Below are 20,231 nucleotides of genomic sequence, written 5' to 3'. Positions count from 1 at the left end.
TGAAAATGTGTGATTTTCTTTCATGGATTATGTGAATCACATGTGGAAAATTGCGATCACATGTTTTCACATGTGATTTTCATGTGATTTTTTTGTAAGGGGACTCACCCCTCTATGTTATAACTGCATTTCCAGTCCTTTTTTATGACCATCTATTTATGCCTGCTGTTGCCTCTGACTTTAAAAACAAAGAATCAAAGGGCAGAACCACAGCAGTCAGCGCTGAGATACAGACTTTCATAATAAGTTAAGCAGGTCGTCTCTTCAGTTTGATCCAACACAAGCCAACATGATCTCAGTATTCCTGCTGGTGCTCTGTGTCGTCTTCCTTCTTCTTCAACTCAAACCTCAGAGACCCAAGAACTTCCCACCTGGACCCCCCAGTCTGCCTGTACTGGGGAACCTTTGGAACCTGAACCTGAAGAACCCCTTAAAAGACTTTGATAGGGTAAAAACAGCTATGTTTCTTATTTGTTTTTACAATTTATATAAGATTCATTTAACGCTTGCGAACTTCAGTTGTACTTGTTCAGAATTGCAGGTACTCCACAAATTTTAACTCGACTGTTGATAAGTTAATATTTATTGGAATAATCAGTTTGGGTTAAAGAAAACTTTGTACTGTCTGTCTGTAAGGCACAGGTTACTCTGCAGCAAAGTCAAGCATTATGTGAACTGAAGTAGTGCCCAGCATGACATCAGCATGATTCAGTGTAAAAGATTCCTTGATAAATTATCCTAATTATCCCTGCTTTTTAATGCATAAAAAGATTTTTTGCATTAAAAAGCAGCTATTGCATAAACACTTTTCATGTGTTTAAATACCTTTAAATACTTCCTCATAACAGTCCATTATAAGAACACAAACTTCTAAAGCTCTTCAAAAGTTATTAAAACATTTATGGCTACTGCCCTGCACTATTTACACTAGACATTAAAGTGACAAGACGTAGCATATAGACAGTGAGAAACATTTTGTCTTTTATGACTGGCAAATGTCATCAATTATTTTATTAATGTAGAATTTCATACAATATTGAGCATCAAAAATCAACACTTTTTGAATTCACCAAATTAAATCTGCTCTTCTAAACCAACACTCAGCCCATTTGATCTTCTGCCTCAGTTTTTAGTGTCCAAATACCAAAACTTGTGTCCAAAGTTTTATTCTGCTTAGTCATAGTCTCCTTTGCACGCTTGGAAAAACAGACTTAATGATTAACGACAAATTTACTTATGAGTTATGCTTTGCTTCAGGGATAGATTAGAAATGAGTGACCAGCCAACTGGTCAATAATCTAGCAGTATTATTGAAAAGATGGATAATGTCCAGAGAATGGGTCTCTTAATCTAGAGCCTCTGTAACTATCTGTAATGAGACATTTATTTGATTCAGGTGTGTTTGAGCAGCAATGCATCTAAGACAGCAGGAAAAATCTCTTAAGGACTGAAGTTGAAGACCCCTGGTCTAGAAAGATTACTGTTATCATTATTAGTCAATATTTGTGACGTTTATGTTTTAGTCTTTGGTTTGCAAAGTCATTGTGTGTAAGCCATCCAAAGGTTGCTGCTATTTTTTTTAATGTTTTCCAACCAAGTCTGACATGAACGTCCCCTTTAGCTCACTGGCATCCAGACCAAAGTAGTATTATGACAGTTGGTATAAGCTCCATCAGGATCATATTTTTTAAGGTGGCAGAAGCTGCATTTCCATTACAAATGTGCACAAAACTTTGCCAATCTTCTGCTAACGTCCAAAAAATAAATTCTCACAATTGCAGTGTTTTCATTAAATAAAAAAGCAATTAAAACCACATGTGGATAAGTTTGTTCACGTGATAAGTTGTTAAAAATCATGGCTCACCATAATTCTCAACCTACTTCCTGTCTTCTTCTTCATGGCTTGGTGCAAGCCAGTTGTTGTTCCTTTTACTTTTGTGTTATAAAAAAGTTTTTCCATTTCAGTTTTGCGAAACGAACCAATATCAGTAGTGAAAAACCTATCAAAAAATTATGATTTTTTCAAACTTGCCATGTTTCCTTTAAACATAATTATTTTTGAAATGCCAACCTTGCTGATTATATAGTCAATGGAAACGCCAATACATGCAGTAGGGAAAATGGTGGGTAGCTCCAGGATGGGAAAACAGGTTTCAGGATTAGAGGTTTGTTCTCTAACCATCATCGCCCCATTTCCAATTCATAAATCTTTGGTCTTCTGCCTTGACCCATCACCAGACGTCCTTCACATGTTTAAGGATGGATGGACACTAGGATAAAGGGGTAGTAGACATAAAATATTTTTTAAAAACCTTCTTTTTTCCAGTTGAGGAAGTCGTATGGAAACGTCTACAGTCTGTTCTTGGGTCAGAAACCAGCTGTGGTCATCAATGGGTTTAAGGCCATGAAGGAGGCCATGGTGGTCAAAGCTGCTGATTTCGCTGGTCGACCCCAAAACATATTAATTACTAACGTCACTGATAACAAAGGTAATGTATGAGTTTTATAACATAATGCACAAAAAGACACTAGTAAGACTGATTTGGTATAAATGTAAATTAAATTATTCAGACTCCTGTTCTAATTATCAAAAAAATGTACAGTATTAAGTTTGTTTTGTTGGAAGATGAGCATTTTATTTTTTGCCATTATTCAATCATCCTAAACACTCAAGTTAATTAACCAGACATTATAACTACTGCTTCAGGACTTTGTTTCTTTCTTTTTTATGACGTTAATAAACTATTTTATATCAATATGAGCATCTATATGCTCCACTTTCCAGAGTAAATTTCTTATGTGTTCATTCCATTTTTAAACAACTTTGATCAAATTTAAATAACTTTAAAGGTCAACCTACACAAGATTATTCCTAATTTTTATTAAAATAAAAGAAAACACTTTGGAATAAAACAAAATGCAATTTTTAATTTACAGACTCAGTTTCTGAGTACTTGATATTACTGCGTAGCTAAATGTCACCTTGAAAGTTTGCTTTTTGTCTTTTATAGGTGTGATTTTGGTTGATTATGGGTCTCTGTGGAGGGACCATCGGCGCTTTGCTCTCATGACTCTGAGGAACTTTGGTTTGGGAAAGAAGTCAATGGAGGAAAGAATCCATGAAGAGATTCAGCACATAATTAAAACTCTAGATGACAACACTGGTGCGTCTCCTGTGATTTTAAGCATTATTTGGTTTCTGTTGCATCTGTTGCACTTGCATGTAAGCCTGAGTCTCATTTCAGTCTCTCGTGTGTTTTTCAGGTAAAACTTTGAGTCCTCAGTTCATGTTTCACAATGCAGCCTCCAACATCATCTGCAAGGTTCTGTTTGGAAAGCGTTACGAGTACGAAGACGAGACGATCAAAATTATTGTCAGGTGCTTCACTGAGACTATCAAAATAGCCAATGGACCGTGGGCGATGGTGAGTCGCTGTCATAAGGTGGGGTTGAGGTGGTGGTGAGGAGTGACGCAGAGACCCAGGTTGTAAAGGAAATTATGAATTTAATGATGAAGCTCACAGTCCAGAACAGGCAGCATGGCAGAGAGTTAGCAAACAGCTAATACCGGTAGCAACTGATAACAACAAAGACTGACAAGACGAGCTTATGAACACAGGACTTAGCAGTTCAACTGTGCCGGCAGACGAACTATCAGATAAATGACACACAACGTTTGACAAGGACCCGACAAGAGACAAAGACAACAGGTGGACTTAAATACACACATGGCTAATCAAGGGAACGAGACACACCTGGGAACAATCAACGGGGACAACGCAGACAGAGACTCAGGAATTAACTGAACACAGAAAACCCGAAAAATATACACAGAAACGCGGATCATGACAGTCGCAGCATCAAATAGAAATGGGATGAAGTGGATAAAGAAAGCAGATTATGATGATCACAATCTGAACATCTTCTGATAATACTCTTGCTTTAAGTTGGTGCTATGTAAAGTTTTAACAAATCAGTTATTAGTCTTTTCAAACACTCAAGCATCTTTTTGCTAGATTCATTTTTCTCAGTTGAAATCTCTTTACAAACAAATCAAAAACCATATTGTAAAAGTATTTTTTAAATTTTGACTCGTATTAAAAGTTGAATATCTTAAGATGAATATGAATATGTTCCTCCTGCAGTAAAAAAAAAAACAGGAAAATGTCCTGGTAATTTTCTGCCAGTACATTTTCAACCCCCCCCCCCCCCGGAATTTCCAGCAGAATTTTTTCCGTAATTTAACAAGTATTTTTACGTAATTTAAAAGATTTTATATGTTAAATTTTAAACACAGAAAACTGTTAAATTACGGAAAAAATTCTGCTGGAAATTCCATAAAAAAACAGAAAATGTACTGGCAGAAAATTATCAGGACATTTTCCGGGTTTTTTTTTTAAAGAAAAAATTTGAACTAAAATACTGTTAAATTACGGGAAACTTCTGACGGAAATTCTGTAAAAAAAAAAAAACAGAAAATATCTTGGCAAAAAATTGCCAGGATATTTTCCATAATTTAACAGTTTATGTCAAATATACCAATATTTTGTTAACCCAAAACTGAAATTCTCCGTCTTTTGTGAAATATTCACAAACTTTTTTTAAAAAAACCTTGGACATTTCCAAATACTTGTCTTCCAAACCATTGAAGTCTGTATTGTATACCATATATTAATTATAGTGTAAAATATATTAAAGTTAATATATTTCATCTATTCTTAGCATAATTTTGAAACAAAACTAAATTCTAAGTCTACAGTAAATGTAGTTGTAGAACACAAAACACTTAGTTTGAAAGTAGTTCATGCAAAGTGTTGTAAAAATGAAACCATTTGACAATTTGCAGATTTTATTTTGCAATTTAAGACCATAAATTGACGTCATCTAGTCTTTATAACTAACCTTCGCTATTATATATTAAGAGTTAAACATATTCTTGAGCTTGGTAATGTTTATCTTCTGTACATCACAACTAATTTATTGGATTTTACTATACAAATTTCAACGTATAAATTAAATGTAAAGCAATCTTGACTCTAGTCTTTGTGGTCAAACAATTTTGTTAATTACTATTAGATGGAAAATACAAAAAATTGCTTTGGATCATGAAAATCATAGTTGTAAATAGGACCAACATATTTGAAAATAAATGCCAAAAGTCAACCACTATTTTTTATGAAATACAGGTATAAATACTAAAAAAAGAAAATACTAAATTAAAAATCAAATGCTACAAAAACAGCCTAATGCCAACGACAGTGGAAGACACTGGATTCATGAGTGTGTGCTCTCATTACCTCTAGTCGCTGTGAACATAAAACAAAACAGTCCATTTCCACATGTTTATGTTCTGCAAAAAAAGGTTCATCCATCTCTCAGGTTCATTTACTAAGAGCTTGAAATGTTCTGTGACCAGTTCTTGTGCTTCGCAAAGGTCCTTGGTGGACCAGGTTTGATGAGATGATCAATCACGTTTAAACTTCGAAAGGCTCAAATTTTCCATGGTTTCCCAGTCATTCAGTTCATTAAGGGACTTGAACCATCTGGGTGGAATGCAAAGGTGCTTCTTCACCTTCGTCTGCGTCGTGTCAGTCGACCTTGTTCAGGGTTTGAGCCCAGAAACATACTTTTTACAAAACACTTCTAAATTACATTACAGTAGCATATCACCTTGCTCATCAGCATCTCACCAATTGCTAATACCTCTTTCACAAACACCATTGAATAATTTTGATTAATTCTGACAGATAAAAAATCTACACTAGGAGTGTGTCAATTGCAGATTTCTGGCCAATCTTTAAAAATCTGACTTGTCAATTCTGATTTTGGCCGATACTGATTGTCTTGTCTGAATATTGCTAAATGCAGAAAACATCACTGGGTTGGCAACAGTGGGGTGACTATTGATTACTGCAAACATGGAGACATGACCTGGTGGGCCGGTCTATCAGTCAAATGTCTCTAACAGGAGAGGAAAGCAGTTGATTTTTAGACCTTTGCTGGCGTAGATAAGATCAGTGGATGAAATCACTTTCACATGTATTGGCACCAATCTTCAAAATTAAGGATTTGGGGAAGATTTATTGGTGCACCCCTAACATACACAATACACAAATATTTTCTTGAGAAAATAAAAACATATACCGATTTTTGCATATTTGTTCAAATAAAGTCACCATATCATGATTTTATGTTATGAGACGTATAATTTGTGAAAATAACAAACTCCTCCACTCCCCCTGAGGTACTATTTCCATCTGAAGAAATCCATCACTCCCAACCAAAAACAACCAATCAAGAGACAGGAGGATAGTCTTAGCACTGTCAATCAACCTCTTCATGCTGTCAATCAACTTACCATTACAGGAAAACCGTTTATCCACTGTCATCGGTGTCCATACTAACTAGCCGTAACATTCATCCTTAACATTCATGAGAGGTTCCGTTAGGATGAGCAGCACCACCAGAGTTTGTGATTGACACCTAAAACCTGCCCTGTGGCTCTGACTGTTTGAATCCAGTTAGCACTGGCTAACAGAAGAGCTACATTTTTTTCACAGATTATCTCTCATGCAATATCACGACACAGTGACAGCTTCAACAAAAATGTAAAAAAAAAGTATCATAAGTTACATAGTGCTGCATTAGACATTATTAGAAAGACACATAACAAAACATTATGCCTAAGTTATTGTAGAAAACTTTTTAATTTACACTAAAGGTTTAACAGGTTGAGTAAAAAACAAATGTACACACTAGGCCTGTCACGATAACAAATTTTGCTGGACGATTAATTGTCTAAAAAATTATTGCGATAAACGATAATATTGTTTCAAGATCTTTTGACACTGATTTAATGGAAATGACTAACAATGCATGCGATTTCCTGCCATACACTTTATTTTCAAAAGAACACATAACACTGGAACTGATAAACTAAATCAGTTCCAGTGTTAATGGATTCTCAGTCGCCATTAACAAAAATTGAATACTTGAATAAAATCTAAACAACATAAAGCCAAAGTGGAAATAAATACTTCATTCTACCAAGAGTGCAGATTATGAAGTCTGTATACTATATTGCCCTTCAGTAATCACTAGATTTAAATAGAGAATCTGGGCACATCCGACTACCTAATGCAGTAGTTCATACTACACCATTTTTTACCCCTATTTTCCCCTTACGATGATCTTAGATCGTTGGCCGATTTAAGATTGTCACTGGTGATTTCGTAACCGATCATCCTGCAGTGTGGTGGGTTACGGTAGATCGTCGTGGCCGCTCCGATCTAAATCAGGGATTTTTCCCGGAGCTTAACGCTGAATATGACAGGTAGCCAATCAGAAAGCGCAGATTCTCCACGTGCTTCCTGAGGGAAAATTACGGAAGGGAATCCCAAACAGCTGAAACGGCGCAACACGAAGTCCAGGACATTGGAGATGATATGTGGAAACAACATTAATATTTATTCAACATTTCGTGCAAAGAATATAGAAATGACAAGGAGAGGAGGAGTTGAAGCCAAGTTGATAAACTCCGTAAGTTTTCAGCTGTTCTTCTTCGTTAAATAGGTTACAATGATTTTCATTAAGTCAGGACTTTACGCTGACTCTAGCCACATGCATCACAGGTAGATTCTAGTAAAACATTGATTATTGCCTGATTTTAAAATTACACCTCCAGTTAAATGGACTTGTAGCCATTATTTTGTACCCAGGTGGCTGGACACCACACAGCACGACGAACCCGATCGAATCGTTATACCTAGGATTTCTGTCGGCTAATGTGTCTCTCAGGTTTTGAAAATGGGTCGACAGTCGGCCGACAACTCATGTAGTGTGAGGTGAACATTACACTAAGGAAATAGGAAGGGAGGGTCAGTGGAGAGCACCGGAGCTGAGCCTTTTCTCATTCCGTGTCATCAACAGAAAGAAAAAAAGGCAGGGAGACGATAAAGCCGATAATTAAAATGAGGTCGATAGGTTTATTTATCGTGCGATTAATTGATTTATCGTTTATCGCGACAGGCCTAGTACACATCTATTATAAAGATTCCTAGTTGCTTTCCAGGAAAAGTTCAGGAGTGTCTGGATGCAGCTGTTGAGGAGGGAAAACAAAATAACTATATAAGGAGAAAGAAATATAAACACCAAAACATGCAAGTCTTCCAATAATTAAATCAATTAGTCTTTTTTTTTTTTTTACAATAAAATGAAATAATTTGTTCTGACAACAAATTTAGAACAGTACTATTTATATAGTTTTTAAGCTAAGCTACAATAACCGATAATGAGTTTGCAAGCAGGCATTTCAGTAAAAAACTCCCAATTGGAAGAAATTTTTTTATTTTTTGCAAACGTCACTTTTATTTACTCTCAGTGATGTTTGCTCCTGTTTTAGAAATAGGAAAATTAACTATCTGTATGTACAATCCACTGACTTACAATTTATGAGGCAAGAAGCTTCTGACCCACTGTAACAATTTATAAACATAACCTAATCTCAACATGCCTGATTAGAGCACCGAACATGCAACAAATTTAACGCTGACTGAAACACGAGCCGTCGCCACCCCAGTCTTACCGTCGTCCCCTGGTCTAACGGTTTCTTTCCGCCCCACCACCACCTCTAACTACCCCCGACTCCATGCTACATTTCCCATATTCTAAAACCCCAAATTTGACATGGAAAGTATATTTACCGAAGTTAAATGGCCACCTGCTTCTACGTTAACAACCAGAACATCAAATCATGTTTAGCAAATAAGACAACTGCAGCTTGATATTTTTAAAAAGCAGGATTGAGAGGTAAGTAGCATGACGCCATGAACGGTTAGCTTTCACGCGCCCAGTTCAGTTTGACTTGAAAAAATGACCGGTACTTTGAGTTCGGTAAAATACATGAATAGTAATACAGCAACCACAACGTTTTACTTTTATAATACACAAGCAAACACAGCATTGTAAAAATAATATATACCTTTTTTGTAACAAAAAAAAAAAGACAGCAAAAATAGTTTGCAATTATAGACTGTGCCAGGACTCTCACAAAGTCAACTACACATATTTCAAAACCTTATTCACAGAAAAGAATGTGTTCTTGCTTACTTTACTTTACCACGGAGGTGCCAGAAAGGTAACGCCAGCTCTTAATCCAACCGAAGTCCAAAAGATAAATGTTCCAGGGTCCGGCTAGCGAACTTGAAATGTCGTCTGACCAGTTGTCGCGCTTTGCGGGGGTTCTTGTTCCCATGATGCAATGCGTAAAATTGAAAATACAGTACAAATACCTGTAAAACTAAAAACGGAAAAATTCCTTCAAATTTCTACTGTACGTTTACCCGTTTTTTTACAGTGTGAGAAATGTTTCATTCAAACAGAACCTGTGTTTTTTTTTTATATTTAATCCATGTACTGTAATAATTTCTCTTTTTTTCTCAGATCTATGACTCATTTCCTTTGATCCGTCCCCTCCGGTTGCCCTACAACAAGGCCTTTCAGAATGTGGAGGTAATGCAGGACATAAAGTTATTTTGATAAGTTTACACTCAGCATTTGAATTTTTCTTTTTGTATTTTCTGCTTTTCTGGCACTCATGGATAAAGGTCGTCTGCTATGATTTCTACATTTCAATGTACATTTAGAGAAATTTGGAGGGAGGAAGCCATGATTAATTCAATTAGCTTAAAGGCAAGAGCCTAAAAGTGGCTGCTTTTCCTGGGAGGTTTGTGAACAAGCTGGAGCTCAAACACAAAGATTTAACTCGTAGAATAAAAAACAAAACAAAAAAACACACTTCTTTCACTTGCAAAGTAAATGTGTCAGTTTTCACAAACAAGTTAAATTTTTTATGCTAAAATAATCAAATCAAACTGAATGCTATTGAAATTTCTGAGTGTCTGGAGGAATCTAATCCAATTGCAGAAGGATTCCTGTAACAGCCTCATTTATAGACTTTCCCAACATAAAGCTCTAACTTTAAGCACAGTTTTTTCTACATGCACACTCTTCATATTCAGTCTGTGGCCTTATAATGTGTAATAAGACACTAAAAAACACAAAAATAGACAAATTCTTCCAAAGAATGTAAACTTGTGAGCACAATTGACTTCTGTGTTGTAGACTTTTATCAATATTTCAAGACGTTTGGTGAATGAACACAAGAAGAGCAGAGTCCCTGGAGAGCCGCGAGATTTCGTCGACTGCTACCTGGACGAGCTGGATAAGGTGCGTCACATGTGTTTTTGTGAAAGAGATGAGTCACATTAATGAGTAACAGCCAAACATAACTAAATGAAGTAACTGCCTTATTAAGATAAAAAGCACTTTATTGATCCCAGAATACAGAAATTATTTTTCATCACCAGCACAACATATAAAAACATGCTGAGTTGAGTACCGTATTTTCCGCACCTTCAATGAATGGCCTATTTTAAAACTTTTTTCATATATAAGGCGCACTGTCGGCTTATGAGGAAATTGAAGGTTTTTAGGTGCGCCTTATAGTGCGGAAAATACGGTATTTATGTATGTAGAGTATTTATCTATACTCAACAAAAATAAAAAACAAAAAAGTACAAAATCAAATGTAAATTTCTTTACAACAAACAGAGTGTTGGGGGTGTGCTGTGGTGGGTTAAGCACAACCCACATATGGAGGCCCTAGTCCTCGACGCAGCCGTCACCGGCTCGATTCCCGGCCTGGCGACCCTTGCCGCATGTCTTCCCCATCCTTCAATACCCACTTTCCTGTTAATTAACTGTCAAATTAAGGCCACTAGAACCAATAAAATCTTTTTTTTTTTAAAAAAGCAAAAAACAGAGTGTTACCTAAAGATGTACACACACATTGTGTACAAACTGAAATTATTCATAATTAAATACAACAAAAGTAAAAATCTGGCTGTTGAAGTTTTCCTGTTTCTTTGCAGAGTTTATTTGTTTTGAACTTCATGTCTCTTTGTCTTCCAATGTTCAGAGAGATGATGATTCCACTTTTACTGAGGAACAACTGACAAGAATGACCTTTGACCTCTATGTTGCTGGGACGGACACCACCTCCAACACCCTGCTGACCGGGTTTCTGTACCTCATGGTTTACCCTCACATTCAAGGTACACTGTGACATGGAAACGCACTAACTTCTTTAAATGAAAATGTATTTTAGTTGAACTGATGACTGTAAATGGCCTTTTTTCCCTCCCTCAGAGCGATGCCAGCAGGAGATAGACCGGGTGCTGCAGGGACATGACCAGGTCACGTTTGAGGACAGGCACAGCATGCCTTACATGCAGGTGAAATGCTTCCTAAACTATCTATAACTATATTATAGTTAAATTAATGATGGCGTTACTGAAATAAATGTGTTTCAATAATAATATGATCAATAAATTGAGCTGTGTGTTGACTCTAGATGGCTCCTGTTCAAGTCCAAAGATAATAAGTTCAGTTTTTACTTTTTCAGGTCCTGTGCTCTTGTTTTTTCTCTCCCAATAAGTGTAATCGCATCATGAAGGAGAGATTTTAAGAAATCTGCTTTATTCCAGGCTGTGATCCATGAGATCCAGAGGATTGCCAACACGGTTCCTCTCAGTGTCTTCCACTGCACCACGAAGGACTCAGAGCTCATGGGATACTCCATTCCTCAGGTTGTTAGCATCTTGCTTTATTAGGCTTTATGTGTTGCTGAAAATAAGATAAACAACTTGACAGCTTTTCTCTGGCTTTTGGATTCCTTCAGGGAACAATGATCATCCAGAACCTGGACTCAGTGCTGAGAGAAGAAGGACAGTGGAAATTCCCTCAGGAGTTCAACCCTGAAAACTTCCTGAATGAACAGGGAGAGTTTGTCAAACCTGAGGCCTTCATGCCTTTCTCTGCAGGTAGATTCAACGTCTAAGGCTTCATTGTACACATTAATGCTCAATTCTGATATTTTGTGAAATCCAATTTTTTTCTTTCGCCTGTTGGTTCACATTTCCAAATATATGCAACCTGTATGTGATCTCCTGTGTGAACAACATGAAAGTGTCCCTCATTCACAGTAGAAGACACAATAACACCACATAGTAAACTCAGCGTTTGCGGAAGTAAAGTCTTGCAATTTTAAAGTTGTTGTCCGTCCAAAGTCATCACATTAACAACTTAATCCACATTTTCATCCACCATATTTGATTTTCCTCCCAGTTCCACACATCAGGACACAGAACAGTGATGTTGAGAACTGAATTCTTTTTATAAACTGTTGTTTTGTGAACCAGGTTCTCGGATTTGTCTTGGAGAGAGTCTGGCTCGCATGGAGCTCTTCCTCATCATTGTGACTCTGCTGAGGAGGTTTAAGTTCGTCTGGCCGGAGGATGCAGGAAAACCTGACTTGACACCAGTCTTTGGAGGAACTTTGACTCCCAAACCTTATTTCATGAAGATCCAGCTGAGAGAAAATCAGTGAAGATTTCAAAGGACTCAATGACAAACCAATACCAGTTTTATTTGTGCTTTCAGACTGTTTAACTTCAGGTGCTACATGACAGTTGTTCCATAATCAGCTGGTTTGAAAACTGATCATTGAGCAAATCAATAAACAGATTTAAATTAAACTTTTCCTTATTATTAAAACTGTATAGTTTCCCCAACTGAGTGAAACACATCAGTCATTAATTATATATTTTTTAAATAAAAGATATGAGCAGTTTTATTAAATTATGTATATTTCATTTAAGAATCTTATTGTGTGAATGGGATAGTATTAAGTTTCAAATAAACCTTTGACGTACGATGGCACCACCTGGTGGTCAGACATGAAACCAGCAACAGAAAGTCGGTCTCTTTCATTTGCAGAATAATTTCAGATTTCAGCTCTGAAAGTTTCTAAATGCAGGTTTTGAAGAGCGACGTGTAGGTTGAAAAATCACAACCATACTGCTATTTTCCAAAAGAAAGAAAGCGTCTCTAAGTTGTGCATTAATTTATAAATAGCTTTAATTTATATGTGATTTTTGATCAGAACAACAACAAAAAAATCCCAATTATAATTTGAATGTTAAAAATAACACAAGTAAGATTTTTAAAGTTATTTTAAATAAAAAATCATCTTAATGCTTATGGGTAATTTTCAGTTTATTTCCATCATGAATCTTGACAGATTTGGTCACTGGCTTAAATTTTGACACTTTAAGATTTTTTTTCCTTCCTTGTTTCAAATGACTATTTGTCATGTTTTTATGTGGTTTCTTTCTTTTTTCTTTTTATCTCTGGTCCTTGTTTTCCTGTAAACATTTTTATGTGCTCTAATGAATGATTTTATTCTAATAAACTAAATATCATGAAGAAAACTGAAGAACCACCTCTTACATGTCATTTCCTGTCCTCTTTTACGACCATCCATTTATGCCTGCTGTTGCCTCTGACTTTAAAAACAAAGAATCAAAGGGCAGAACCACAGCAGTCAGACTGCTACAGACTTTCATAATAAGTTAAGCAGGTCGTCTCTTCAGTTTGATGCAACACCAGCCAACATGATCTCAGTATTTCTGCTGGTGCTCTGTGTCGTCTTCCTTCTTCTTCAACTCAAACCTCAGAGACCCAAGAACTTTCCACCTGGACCCCCCAGTCTGCCTGTACTGGGGAACCTTTGGAACCTGAACATAAAGAACCCCTTAAAAGACTTTGATAGGGTAAGAAAAGCTATGATGAATACTATTTTTTATTTTCTTTCTTTTTATATATAATGTTATTACCATGTATATATGATATTAATTTGTATATGTTGCTAGAAATTAATTCAGTACTTGCAAACTTCAGCATTACTTATTCAGAATTTCAGGTAAGCAGTGAATTTTAACCTCTGCTGTTGATAAGCTAATATTTATTTGGCAATAGTTTCAGAAAATGTTGTATTGTACATTTTTATGCAGCAAAGTCAAACATTACCTGAACTTATGTAGCCTCCTGCATGATTCAGGAAATTATGTAAGTAATTCAACATTTAAGAAAGTTATTTCTGGATCTCTTAGACTTTAGTTCCTTATCAGGTGAATTACATTTCAGTTTGAGTTTGTTGACTGTAACTTCACCTTTAAAAGTTCCTGGTTAACAGTCCATTCACAACAACACTGACCTGTCAGTCATGGTCTCCTATGAAACAGTAAAAGTTTGGTGATGCACGCATGGAAACATGTCTGAATCCAAGACAAGATTATTAAATGAAAAATGTACTTGATTAGAGTTTTTCTTCACTGATGTAATATCAGGTTTTTGCAGCATTTTAACCCTTTAACAACCCCACCAGAAAAAACCCAATGCAACAATTATTTGTTTGCATCTCCTATACCTGTGAGTCAATATTGAAGGCAATCAAAACAATCTCTACCAAATGAGATGTGACTTTATAGTAAAACTACAGAAAAAGCTATACAGAGAAAATACAGGTTTAGCATGTATTTTTTTTCATAAAGTACATTTACTAAGGACTTTGACAGCATTATATGGCAGAAATTGCGATGACTGTAAAAAATTGTTAAAAATTAGGAAATGTCTGGTTCATTTGATTCCAATGTGTTTGAGCAGGAATGCATCAAAAAGCTGCATTAAAGTTTCTCTACAGGGGTGAAGTCAGAGATATTTGCTGTTATTTTTTATGACATTTATCTGCCTCCAAATGTCTTAAGCTTAGATTCAGTCTTGCAGTTTTCCACACATTTTGCAAAGTCATTGTTTGTGAGACATCCAAAGGTTGCTGCTGATTACAGCTGACTACATTTACCAATGAAGTCTGCTGTGTTTTGACCTGGATTCACAAAAATCCAGGTAAAAACAGTTTAATATCAACTGGTTCAGACAGAATCAGAGTAATATTTAGTGTCATTTTTAGAGTGACACATGTAATAGGGGAATATGTTGGGTGATTCCAGGCTGGGGAAAGTGAGATTACAGCACCCCTTTTTCATAAATCTTTGGTTTTCTAACAGCAGAGTTCTTTCACATTTTTAAGGATGGATGCAAGGATACTAAGAAATAAGGGCTGAAGAAATGAAAACAGGAAACAAAGAAGAAATACTTACTGTAACAAACTAAATGTGATTGGCCACAACAAAACCAGGAACAGCTAGAAAACACACCCTGAATGTGTTTGCAGGCGCTTGATGAATGTATGACATTATAGACCATGAAGTCAGAAGTAGTGTTTTCTTTTATAGCACACATATTTCTCTGATTCACCTCAACAGATTTATGTGATATTTTCCCCATAGTTTGTCATCAAGTTCACTTTCTGGTAGTTTATTACACTGTCTGTAGATGGAAGAAAAAGATGCATATCGACTCAAAGAGTTGAACAATTAAACATTTAAGATGCATGAAAAATCTTAAAAATATTCTGTAAGCATTAATTTCCTTAAAAGAACAAAAACATTTGCTAATTAGCACAATCAACTTTTTTTTCATTTTCTGATGATTCAATAATAACTGTACTTATACTCAACATTTAGGACATAGTAAATTTTACAAACCTTCTTTCTTCCAGCTGAGTCAGTCGTATGGAAACGTCTACAGTCTGTTCTTGGGTCAGAAACCAGCTGTGGTCATCAATGGGTTTAAGGCCATGAAGGAGGCCATGGTGGTCAAAGCTGTTGATTTTGCTGGTCGACCCAAAAACATGTTAATTACTAACATCGCCGATAGTAAAGGTAATGTATGTGTTTTCTATCATAAGTCACAAAAAGCCAATAGCAAGACTGATTTGGATTTTGACCTCTGATGTGTTTTTCTCAGTTTCAACTTTGAAAAAAACCTCTGTTTTTCCTGAACTGGACTCTCCTGGCTTTGACCGCTTCCTCTCCATCTTCCATAGGCGTAATTTGCAATCAACGCGCCCCCATTCCCAGGGTTGCCAGATCTGACCAACACAACCTCCAAAACAACCAGCCCTAATCTCAGCCTCAATTGAAACTCATGTTAATAGCACCAGGTGTTAATTACAGCTATTTCAGGCAGAGGGCGCCCATTTCCCCCAGGTGGACTAGTTGACCTGACATTCAGCACCGTGTTGTAGGGGGAGGTGTCACTTGACGCCCTGGGCGGCTGCCTATGTTGCCCTTATCAGAAACCGTCACTGTTAACACAATGCTAACTTTATGTTGAAAGGTGGTCCAACCATTTTTTTGCTATTTACTTTATTTTTCTAAACACTCAAATATTCAAATCAAACTGGCCTCTGATATTGCATTGAACACTGTCAAATATGTTATATCCGTGGCTTTTTTGTTCTTTTTGGCTCCATTAATAAAACATTTTACATCTAAATGAGCGCCAACGTGCCGCTATTCTAAATACAAATGATTAAGCACTATCTGATATTCAGTTTGTATAAAATTACACGGTCGTTCCAGTCCTACACATGTTTCAGTGAATGTGGAAGAATTTCTAAAGTCAACCTTCAAGAGGTTATTTCTTATTTTTGCTCAAATGAAATAAAACATATGATATGTTGAGAAGTATTTGTGGTTACTGCACAAAGAAATGTCATTTGTATATTGTCTTTTCTTTAGGTGTTGCTATGGTTGATTATGGGTCTCTGTGGAGGGACCATCGGCGCTTTGCTCTCATGACTCTGAGGAACTTTGGTTTGGGAAAGAAGTCAATGGAGGAAAGAATCCATGAAGAGATTCAGCACATAATTAAAACTCTAGATGACAACACTGGTGCGTCTCCTGTGTTTTTAAGCATTATTTGGTTTCTGTTGTATCTGTTGCACTTGCATGTAAGCATGAGTCACATTTCAGTCTTGTATGTTTTTCAGGTAAAACTTTGAGTCCTCAGTTCATGTTTCACAATGCAGCCTCCAACATCATCTGCAGGGTTCTGTTTGGAAAGCGTTACGAGTACGAAGACGAGACGATCAAAAATGTTATCAGGTGCTTCACTGAGATTCTGAAAATTTTAATGGGACCCTGGGCGATGGTGAGTCAAAATATTATTCAGAAATGGGATGAAGTGGATTTGGTGAAAGTATTTCTCAAACGTATCAAAAGTGTTTCTCTTGTACAGTTTCCATAACAGTTGAATACCTTAATCTGAATACATATGTTCCTCCTTAGAAATGTTCTATGCAAACACAATCTGTGTTTTTTATATAACTAATCCACTGTAGTAATTCCTCTTTCTCCCCAGATCTACGACTCATTTCCTATGATCCGTTCGCTCCCATTGCCCTTCAACAAAGCCTTTCAGAATATGGAGGTAATAGGATGTAAAGTTGTGCTCATAAGTTTACATACTCTGGCAAAATTTGAATTGTTCTTTTTGTTGGGTTCAATGACTTCTCATCAAATACATTTCAATAAATATCTTCAAACACATCCTCTTCTATAGACTTCCACATAATACATGTAGTACCATATTTGACATTAACCAACATAAAGCTGTAACTTTAAGCGCAGTCTTTCCTACATGCAGGCTCTTTTCATAATGGGCATCCCTCGGTCTGTGGCCTTAAGATCTAATGCAGTGTTTCTCAACCCTGGTCCTCACTGCCCCCCTGTCCTGCATGTTTTAGGTATTTCCCTTCTGCCACACACCTGAACTGTATCTCTGAGTGATTAACAGGCTTCTGTAGTACTTGATGGTCATGCAATCATTTGAATCAGCTGTTCTGGAATAGAGGCACATCTAAAACGTGCAGAGCAGGGGGCGGTGAGGACCAGGGTTGAGAAACACTGCTCTAATGTATAATCAGAAACTTCATGGCATGAAAAATAGACAAATTCTAACAGAGAATGTGAACTTATGAGCACATCTATAAATTGAAAAACAATCTACCAAGGTGTGTAAAAAAAAAAAAAAAAAAAAAAACCCAATGCTTATTAATTAACTTCTGTGTTGTAGACTTTTCTCAATATTTCAAAACGTTTGGTGGATGAACACAAGAAGAGCAGAATCCCTGGAGAGCCGCGAGATTTTGTCGACTGCTACCTGGACGAGCTGGATAAGGTGTGTAAAAAATAAAATGAAATAAACACAGTGAACGAACTGTATCAAACTTAACTTACTTAGAAAACGTAACTAGAAAACAGACAACATACTCACCATAAATAAAAACAATACACAAAACTAAACAGACATTGCCATACAGTAAAATTGGGTGCCATCTAACAATGCATCCAAGGGGTACAAAAACTATTAATCTGATTCTTCATGCATTTGTTTCTTTACACAGTTTATATGATTGTTATGTCTTTGTCTTCCAATTTTTAGAAAGATGTGGATTCCACTTTTTCTGAGGAACAACTGACAAGAATCACTTTTGACCTCTATGCTGCTGGGACTGACACCACCTCCAACACCCTGCTGACCGGGTTTCTGTACCTCATGAGCTACCCTCACGTACAAGGTGCACTTCAATGCACTGATATAAATAAATTTACATACATATTAACAGATAACTCTTAATGTCCTTTATTTCCCTCCCTCAGAGCGATGTCAACAGGAGATAGACCAGGTGTTGAAGGGACACGATCAGGCCACTTTTGAGGACAGGCACGACATGCCTTACATGCAGGTGGGACGCTTCTTGTTATAAAAAGATTTTTCTTAAATTTGTGATAGAGTTACTGAAATGTATTTTTAATAATATGTTCTAAAACACATTGCATTGATTAATTACATACACACTTGTATTTTCAAGTAGGGGTGCACCGATTGTAGTTTTCTGGCCGATCATCGATCTTTTGAAAGCTTACCTGCCGATTCCAATTTTGGCCGATACCAATTTTTTTTGTCTGAAATGTTGCTCAATATAGCAACAAAGTTATTGAGTTGGCAACACTGGGGTCCACTGTTGTTAATCATAAATGTGGAGACATAACTTAGTGGGCCAGTCTGTCAGTCAAACATTTCTCACCAGAGAGCAAAAGAGGACAGTGGTTGATTCTTAGTCCTTTGCCAACCTTGATAAGATTGGTGGATAAGTTCGGCTTCATATGTAAAAATCGGCCCGTCATCGATCGGCCAAAATTAAGGAAATCGGCACCGATAAGTCGGCTGGCTGATAAACTGGTCCACCCCTATTTTCAAGTCTTTACGTCTGTGCATTATAAAAATTTTCTGTTTTAGAAGATGAAAACATTTGTGATTTGAAAATTCCATCAGACCTTGCACTTTTTATGGGTTTATGTCATTTTTATTCTATTGCTAACAGCCTGAATGATTGCTTTTCATAGTGAACAGATTTTAAGAAATCTGCTTTGTTCCAGGCTGTGATCCATGAGATTCAGAGGATTGCCAACACAATTCCTCTCAGTGTCTTCCACTGCACCACTAAGGACACAGAGCTCATGGGATACTCCATTCCTCAGGTTGATAGCAGCTTGTTTCCATGGGTTTGACATTCTGTATTAAAAATCTCTACCATTTGGATTCCTTCAGGGTACAATGATCATCCAGAACCTGACCTCAGTATTGAGAGAAGAAGGACAGTGGAAATTCCCTCATGAGTTCAACCCTGAAAACTTCCTGAATGAACAGGGAGAGTTTGTCAAACCTGAGGCCTTCATGCCTTTCTCTGCAGGTAGATTCAACGTCTACAAGACTAAAAAAAAGCATACAGACACACTGAGGTATGCTGAAATAACTGAACATGGCTGTTTTGTGAACCAGGTTCTCGGATTTGTCTTGGAGAGAGTTTGGCTCGCTTAGAGCTCTTCCTCATCATTGTGACTCTGCTGAGGAGGTTTAAGTTCGTTTGGCCGGACGATGCAGGAGAACCTGACTTGACACCAGTCTTTGGAGCAACTTTGACTCCCAAACCTTATTTTATGAATATCCAGCTGAGAGAAAATCAGTGAGGTTTTCTGCAGAAACTGAAGGACTCGATGATAAAACATAATTTTCTTTTGCTCATTCAGTAATTTAACTGAACAATATATTCAAAGTCCCATAGTGTTTATTTTAATTGATACTGACAAGATGTTTCATAATCTGCTGGTTTGAGTTGCATTGTATGACTTCCTTCAGAGAAAACTGATCATCGGGCAAGTCAATAAACAGATTCTGGTTGAACTCTTTATTATGACAACAAGAAATTGCGTCAGTCTCTATAATTGATTTAAGAATCATATTATTTGAATGGGACTAGGGATGCGAACAACTGATTTAGGATTAACAGTGGATTAATGGGTTATTAAATTAAAATTAATTCCAGTGGACTAGACTTTTTTTGGTGTAGTTTGACCTCCATC

At 36.6% G+C, this 20,231-nt stretch overlaps 2 protein-coding genes across 2 annotated transcripts; both read left to right on the top strand.

Annotated features, from left to right (window-relative positions):
* Positions 1–226: 226 nt before the first annotated feature.
* LOC103466720 (cytochrome P450 2J6-like) lies at positions 227–12,836 on the top strand. The gene is made up of 11 exons (XM_008412500.3): positions 227–448; positions 2,327–2,489; positions 3,012–3,164; positions 3,265–3,425; positions 9,442–9,510; positions 10,123–10,227; positions 10,979–11,114; positions 11,209–11,294; positions 11,547–11,648; positions 11,741–11,882; positions 12,261–12,836. Exons 1-11 carry the CDS (start codon positions 290–292, stop codon positions 12,446–12,448), a joined length of 1,464 nt encoding a protein of 487 aa, XP_008410722.2. The 5' UTR covers positions 227–289; the 3' UTR covers positions 12,449–12,836.
* Positions 12,837–13,418: 582 nt separating this feature from the next.
* Positions 13,419–20,073, top strand: LOC103466718 (cytochrome P450 2J6-like). Its single transcript, XM_008412499.3, has 11 exons — positions 13,419–13,673; positions 15,521–15,683; positions 16,545–16,697; positions 16,796–16,956; positions 17,167–17,235; positions 17,881–17,985; positions 18,250–18,385; positions 18,468–18,553; positions 19,248–19,349; positions 19,420–19,561; positions 19,651–20,073. Exons 1-11 carry the CDS (start codon positions 13,515–13,517, stop codon positions 19,836–19,838), a joined length of 1,464 nt encoding a protein of 487 aa, XP_008410721.1. The 5' UTR covers positions 13,419–13,514; the 3' UTR covers positions 19,839–20,073.
* Positions 20,074–20,231: the final 158 nt, after the last annotated feature.

Source organism: Poecilia reticulata, chromosome 6, assembly GCF_904066995.2.
Source record: "Poecilia reticulata chromosome 6, P_reticulata-male-v2, whole genome shotgun sequence".
In the NCBI taxonomy this organism is placed as follows: Eukaryota; Metazoa; Chordata; class Actinopteri; order Cyprinodontiformes; family Poeciliidae; genus Poecilia; species Poecilia reticulata.
Note: the sequence above shows the minus strand (reverse complement) of the source record. Positions and strands in the feature narration are given on the sequence as shown.

Bases quoted from the DNA above. Each gene is read 5' to 3' on its own strand.
- LOC103466720 (XM_008412500.3), top strand. From the start codon at position 290: ATGATCTCAGTATTCCTGCTGGTGCTCTGTGTCGTCTTCCTTCTTCTT. The intron at 3,165-3,264 runs GTGCGTCTCCTG...TGTGTTTTTCAG, and splicing joins AACTCTAGATGACAACACTG to GTAAAACTTTGAGTCCTCAG. The intron at 11,649-11,740 runs GTTGTTAGCATC...GGATTCCTTCAG, and splicing joins TGGGATACTCCATTCCTCAG to GGAACAATGATCATCCAGAA.
- LOC103466718 (XM_008412499.3), top strand. From the start codon at position 13,515: ATGATCTCAGTATTTCTGCTGGTGCTCTGTGTCGTCTTCCTTCTTCTT. The intron at 13,674-15,520 runs GTAAGAAAAGCT...TCTTTCTTCCAG, and splicing joins CCTTAAAAGACTTTGATAGG to CTGAGTCAGTCGTATGGAAA. The intron at 17,236-17,880 runs GTAATAGGATGT...TCTGTGTTGTAG, and splicing joins AAGCCTTTCAGAATATGGAG to ACTTTTCTCAATATTTCAAA.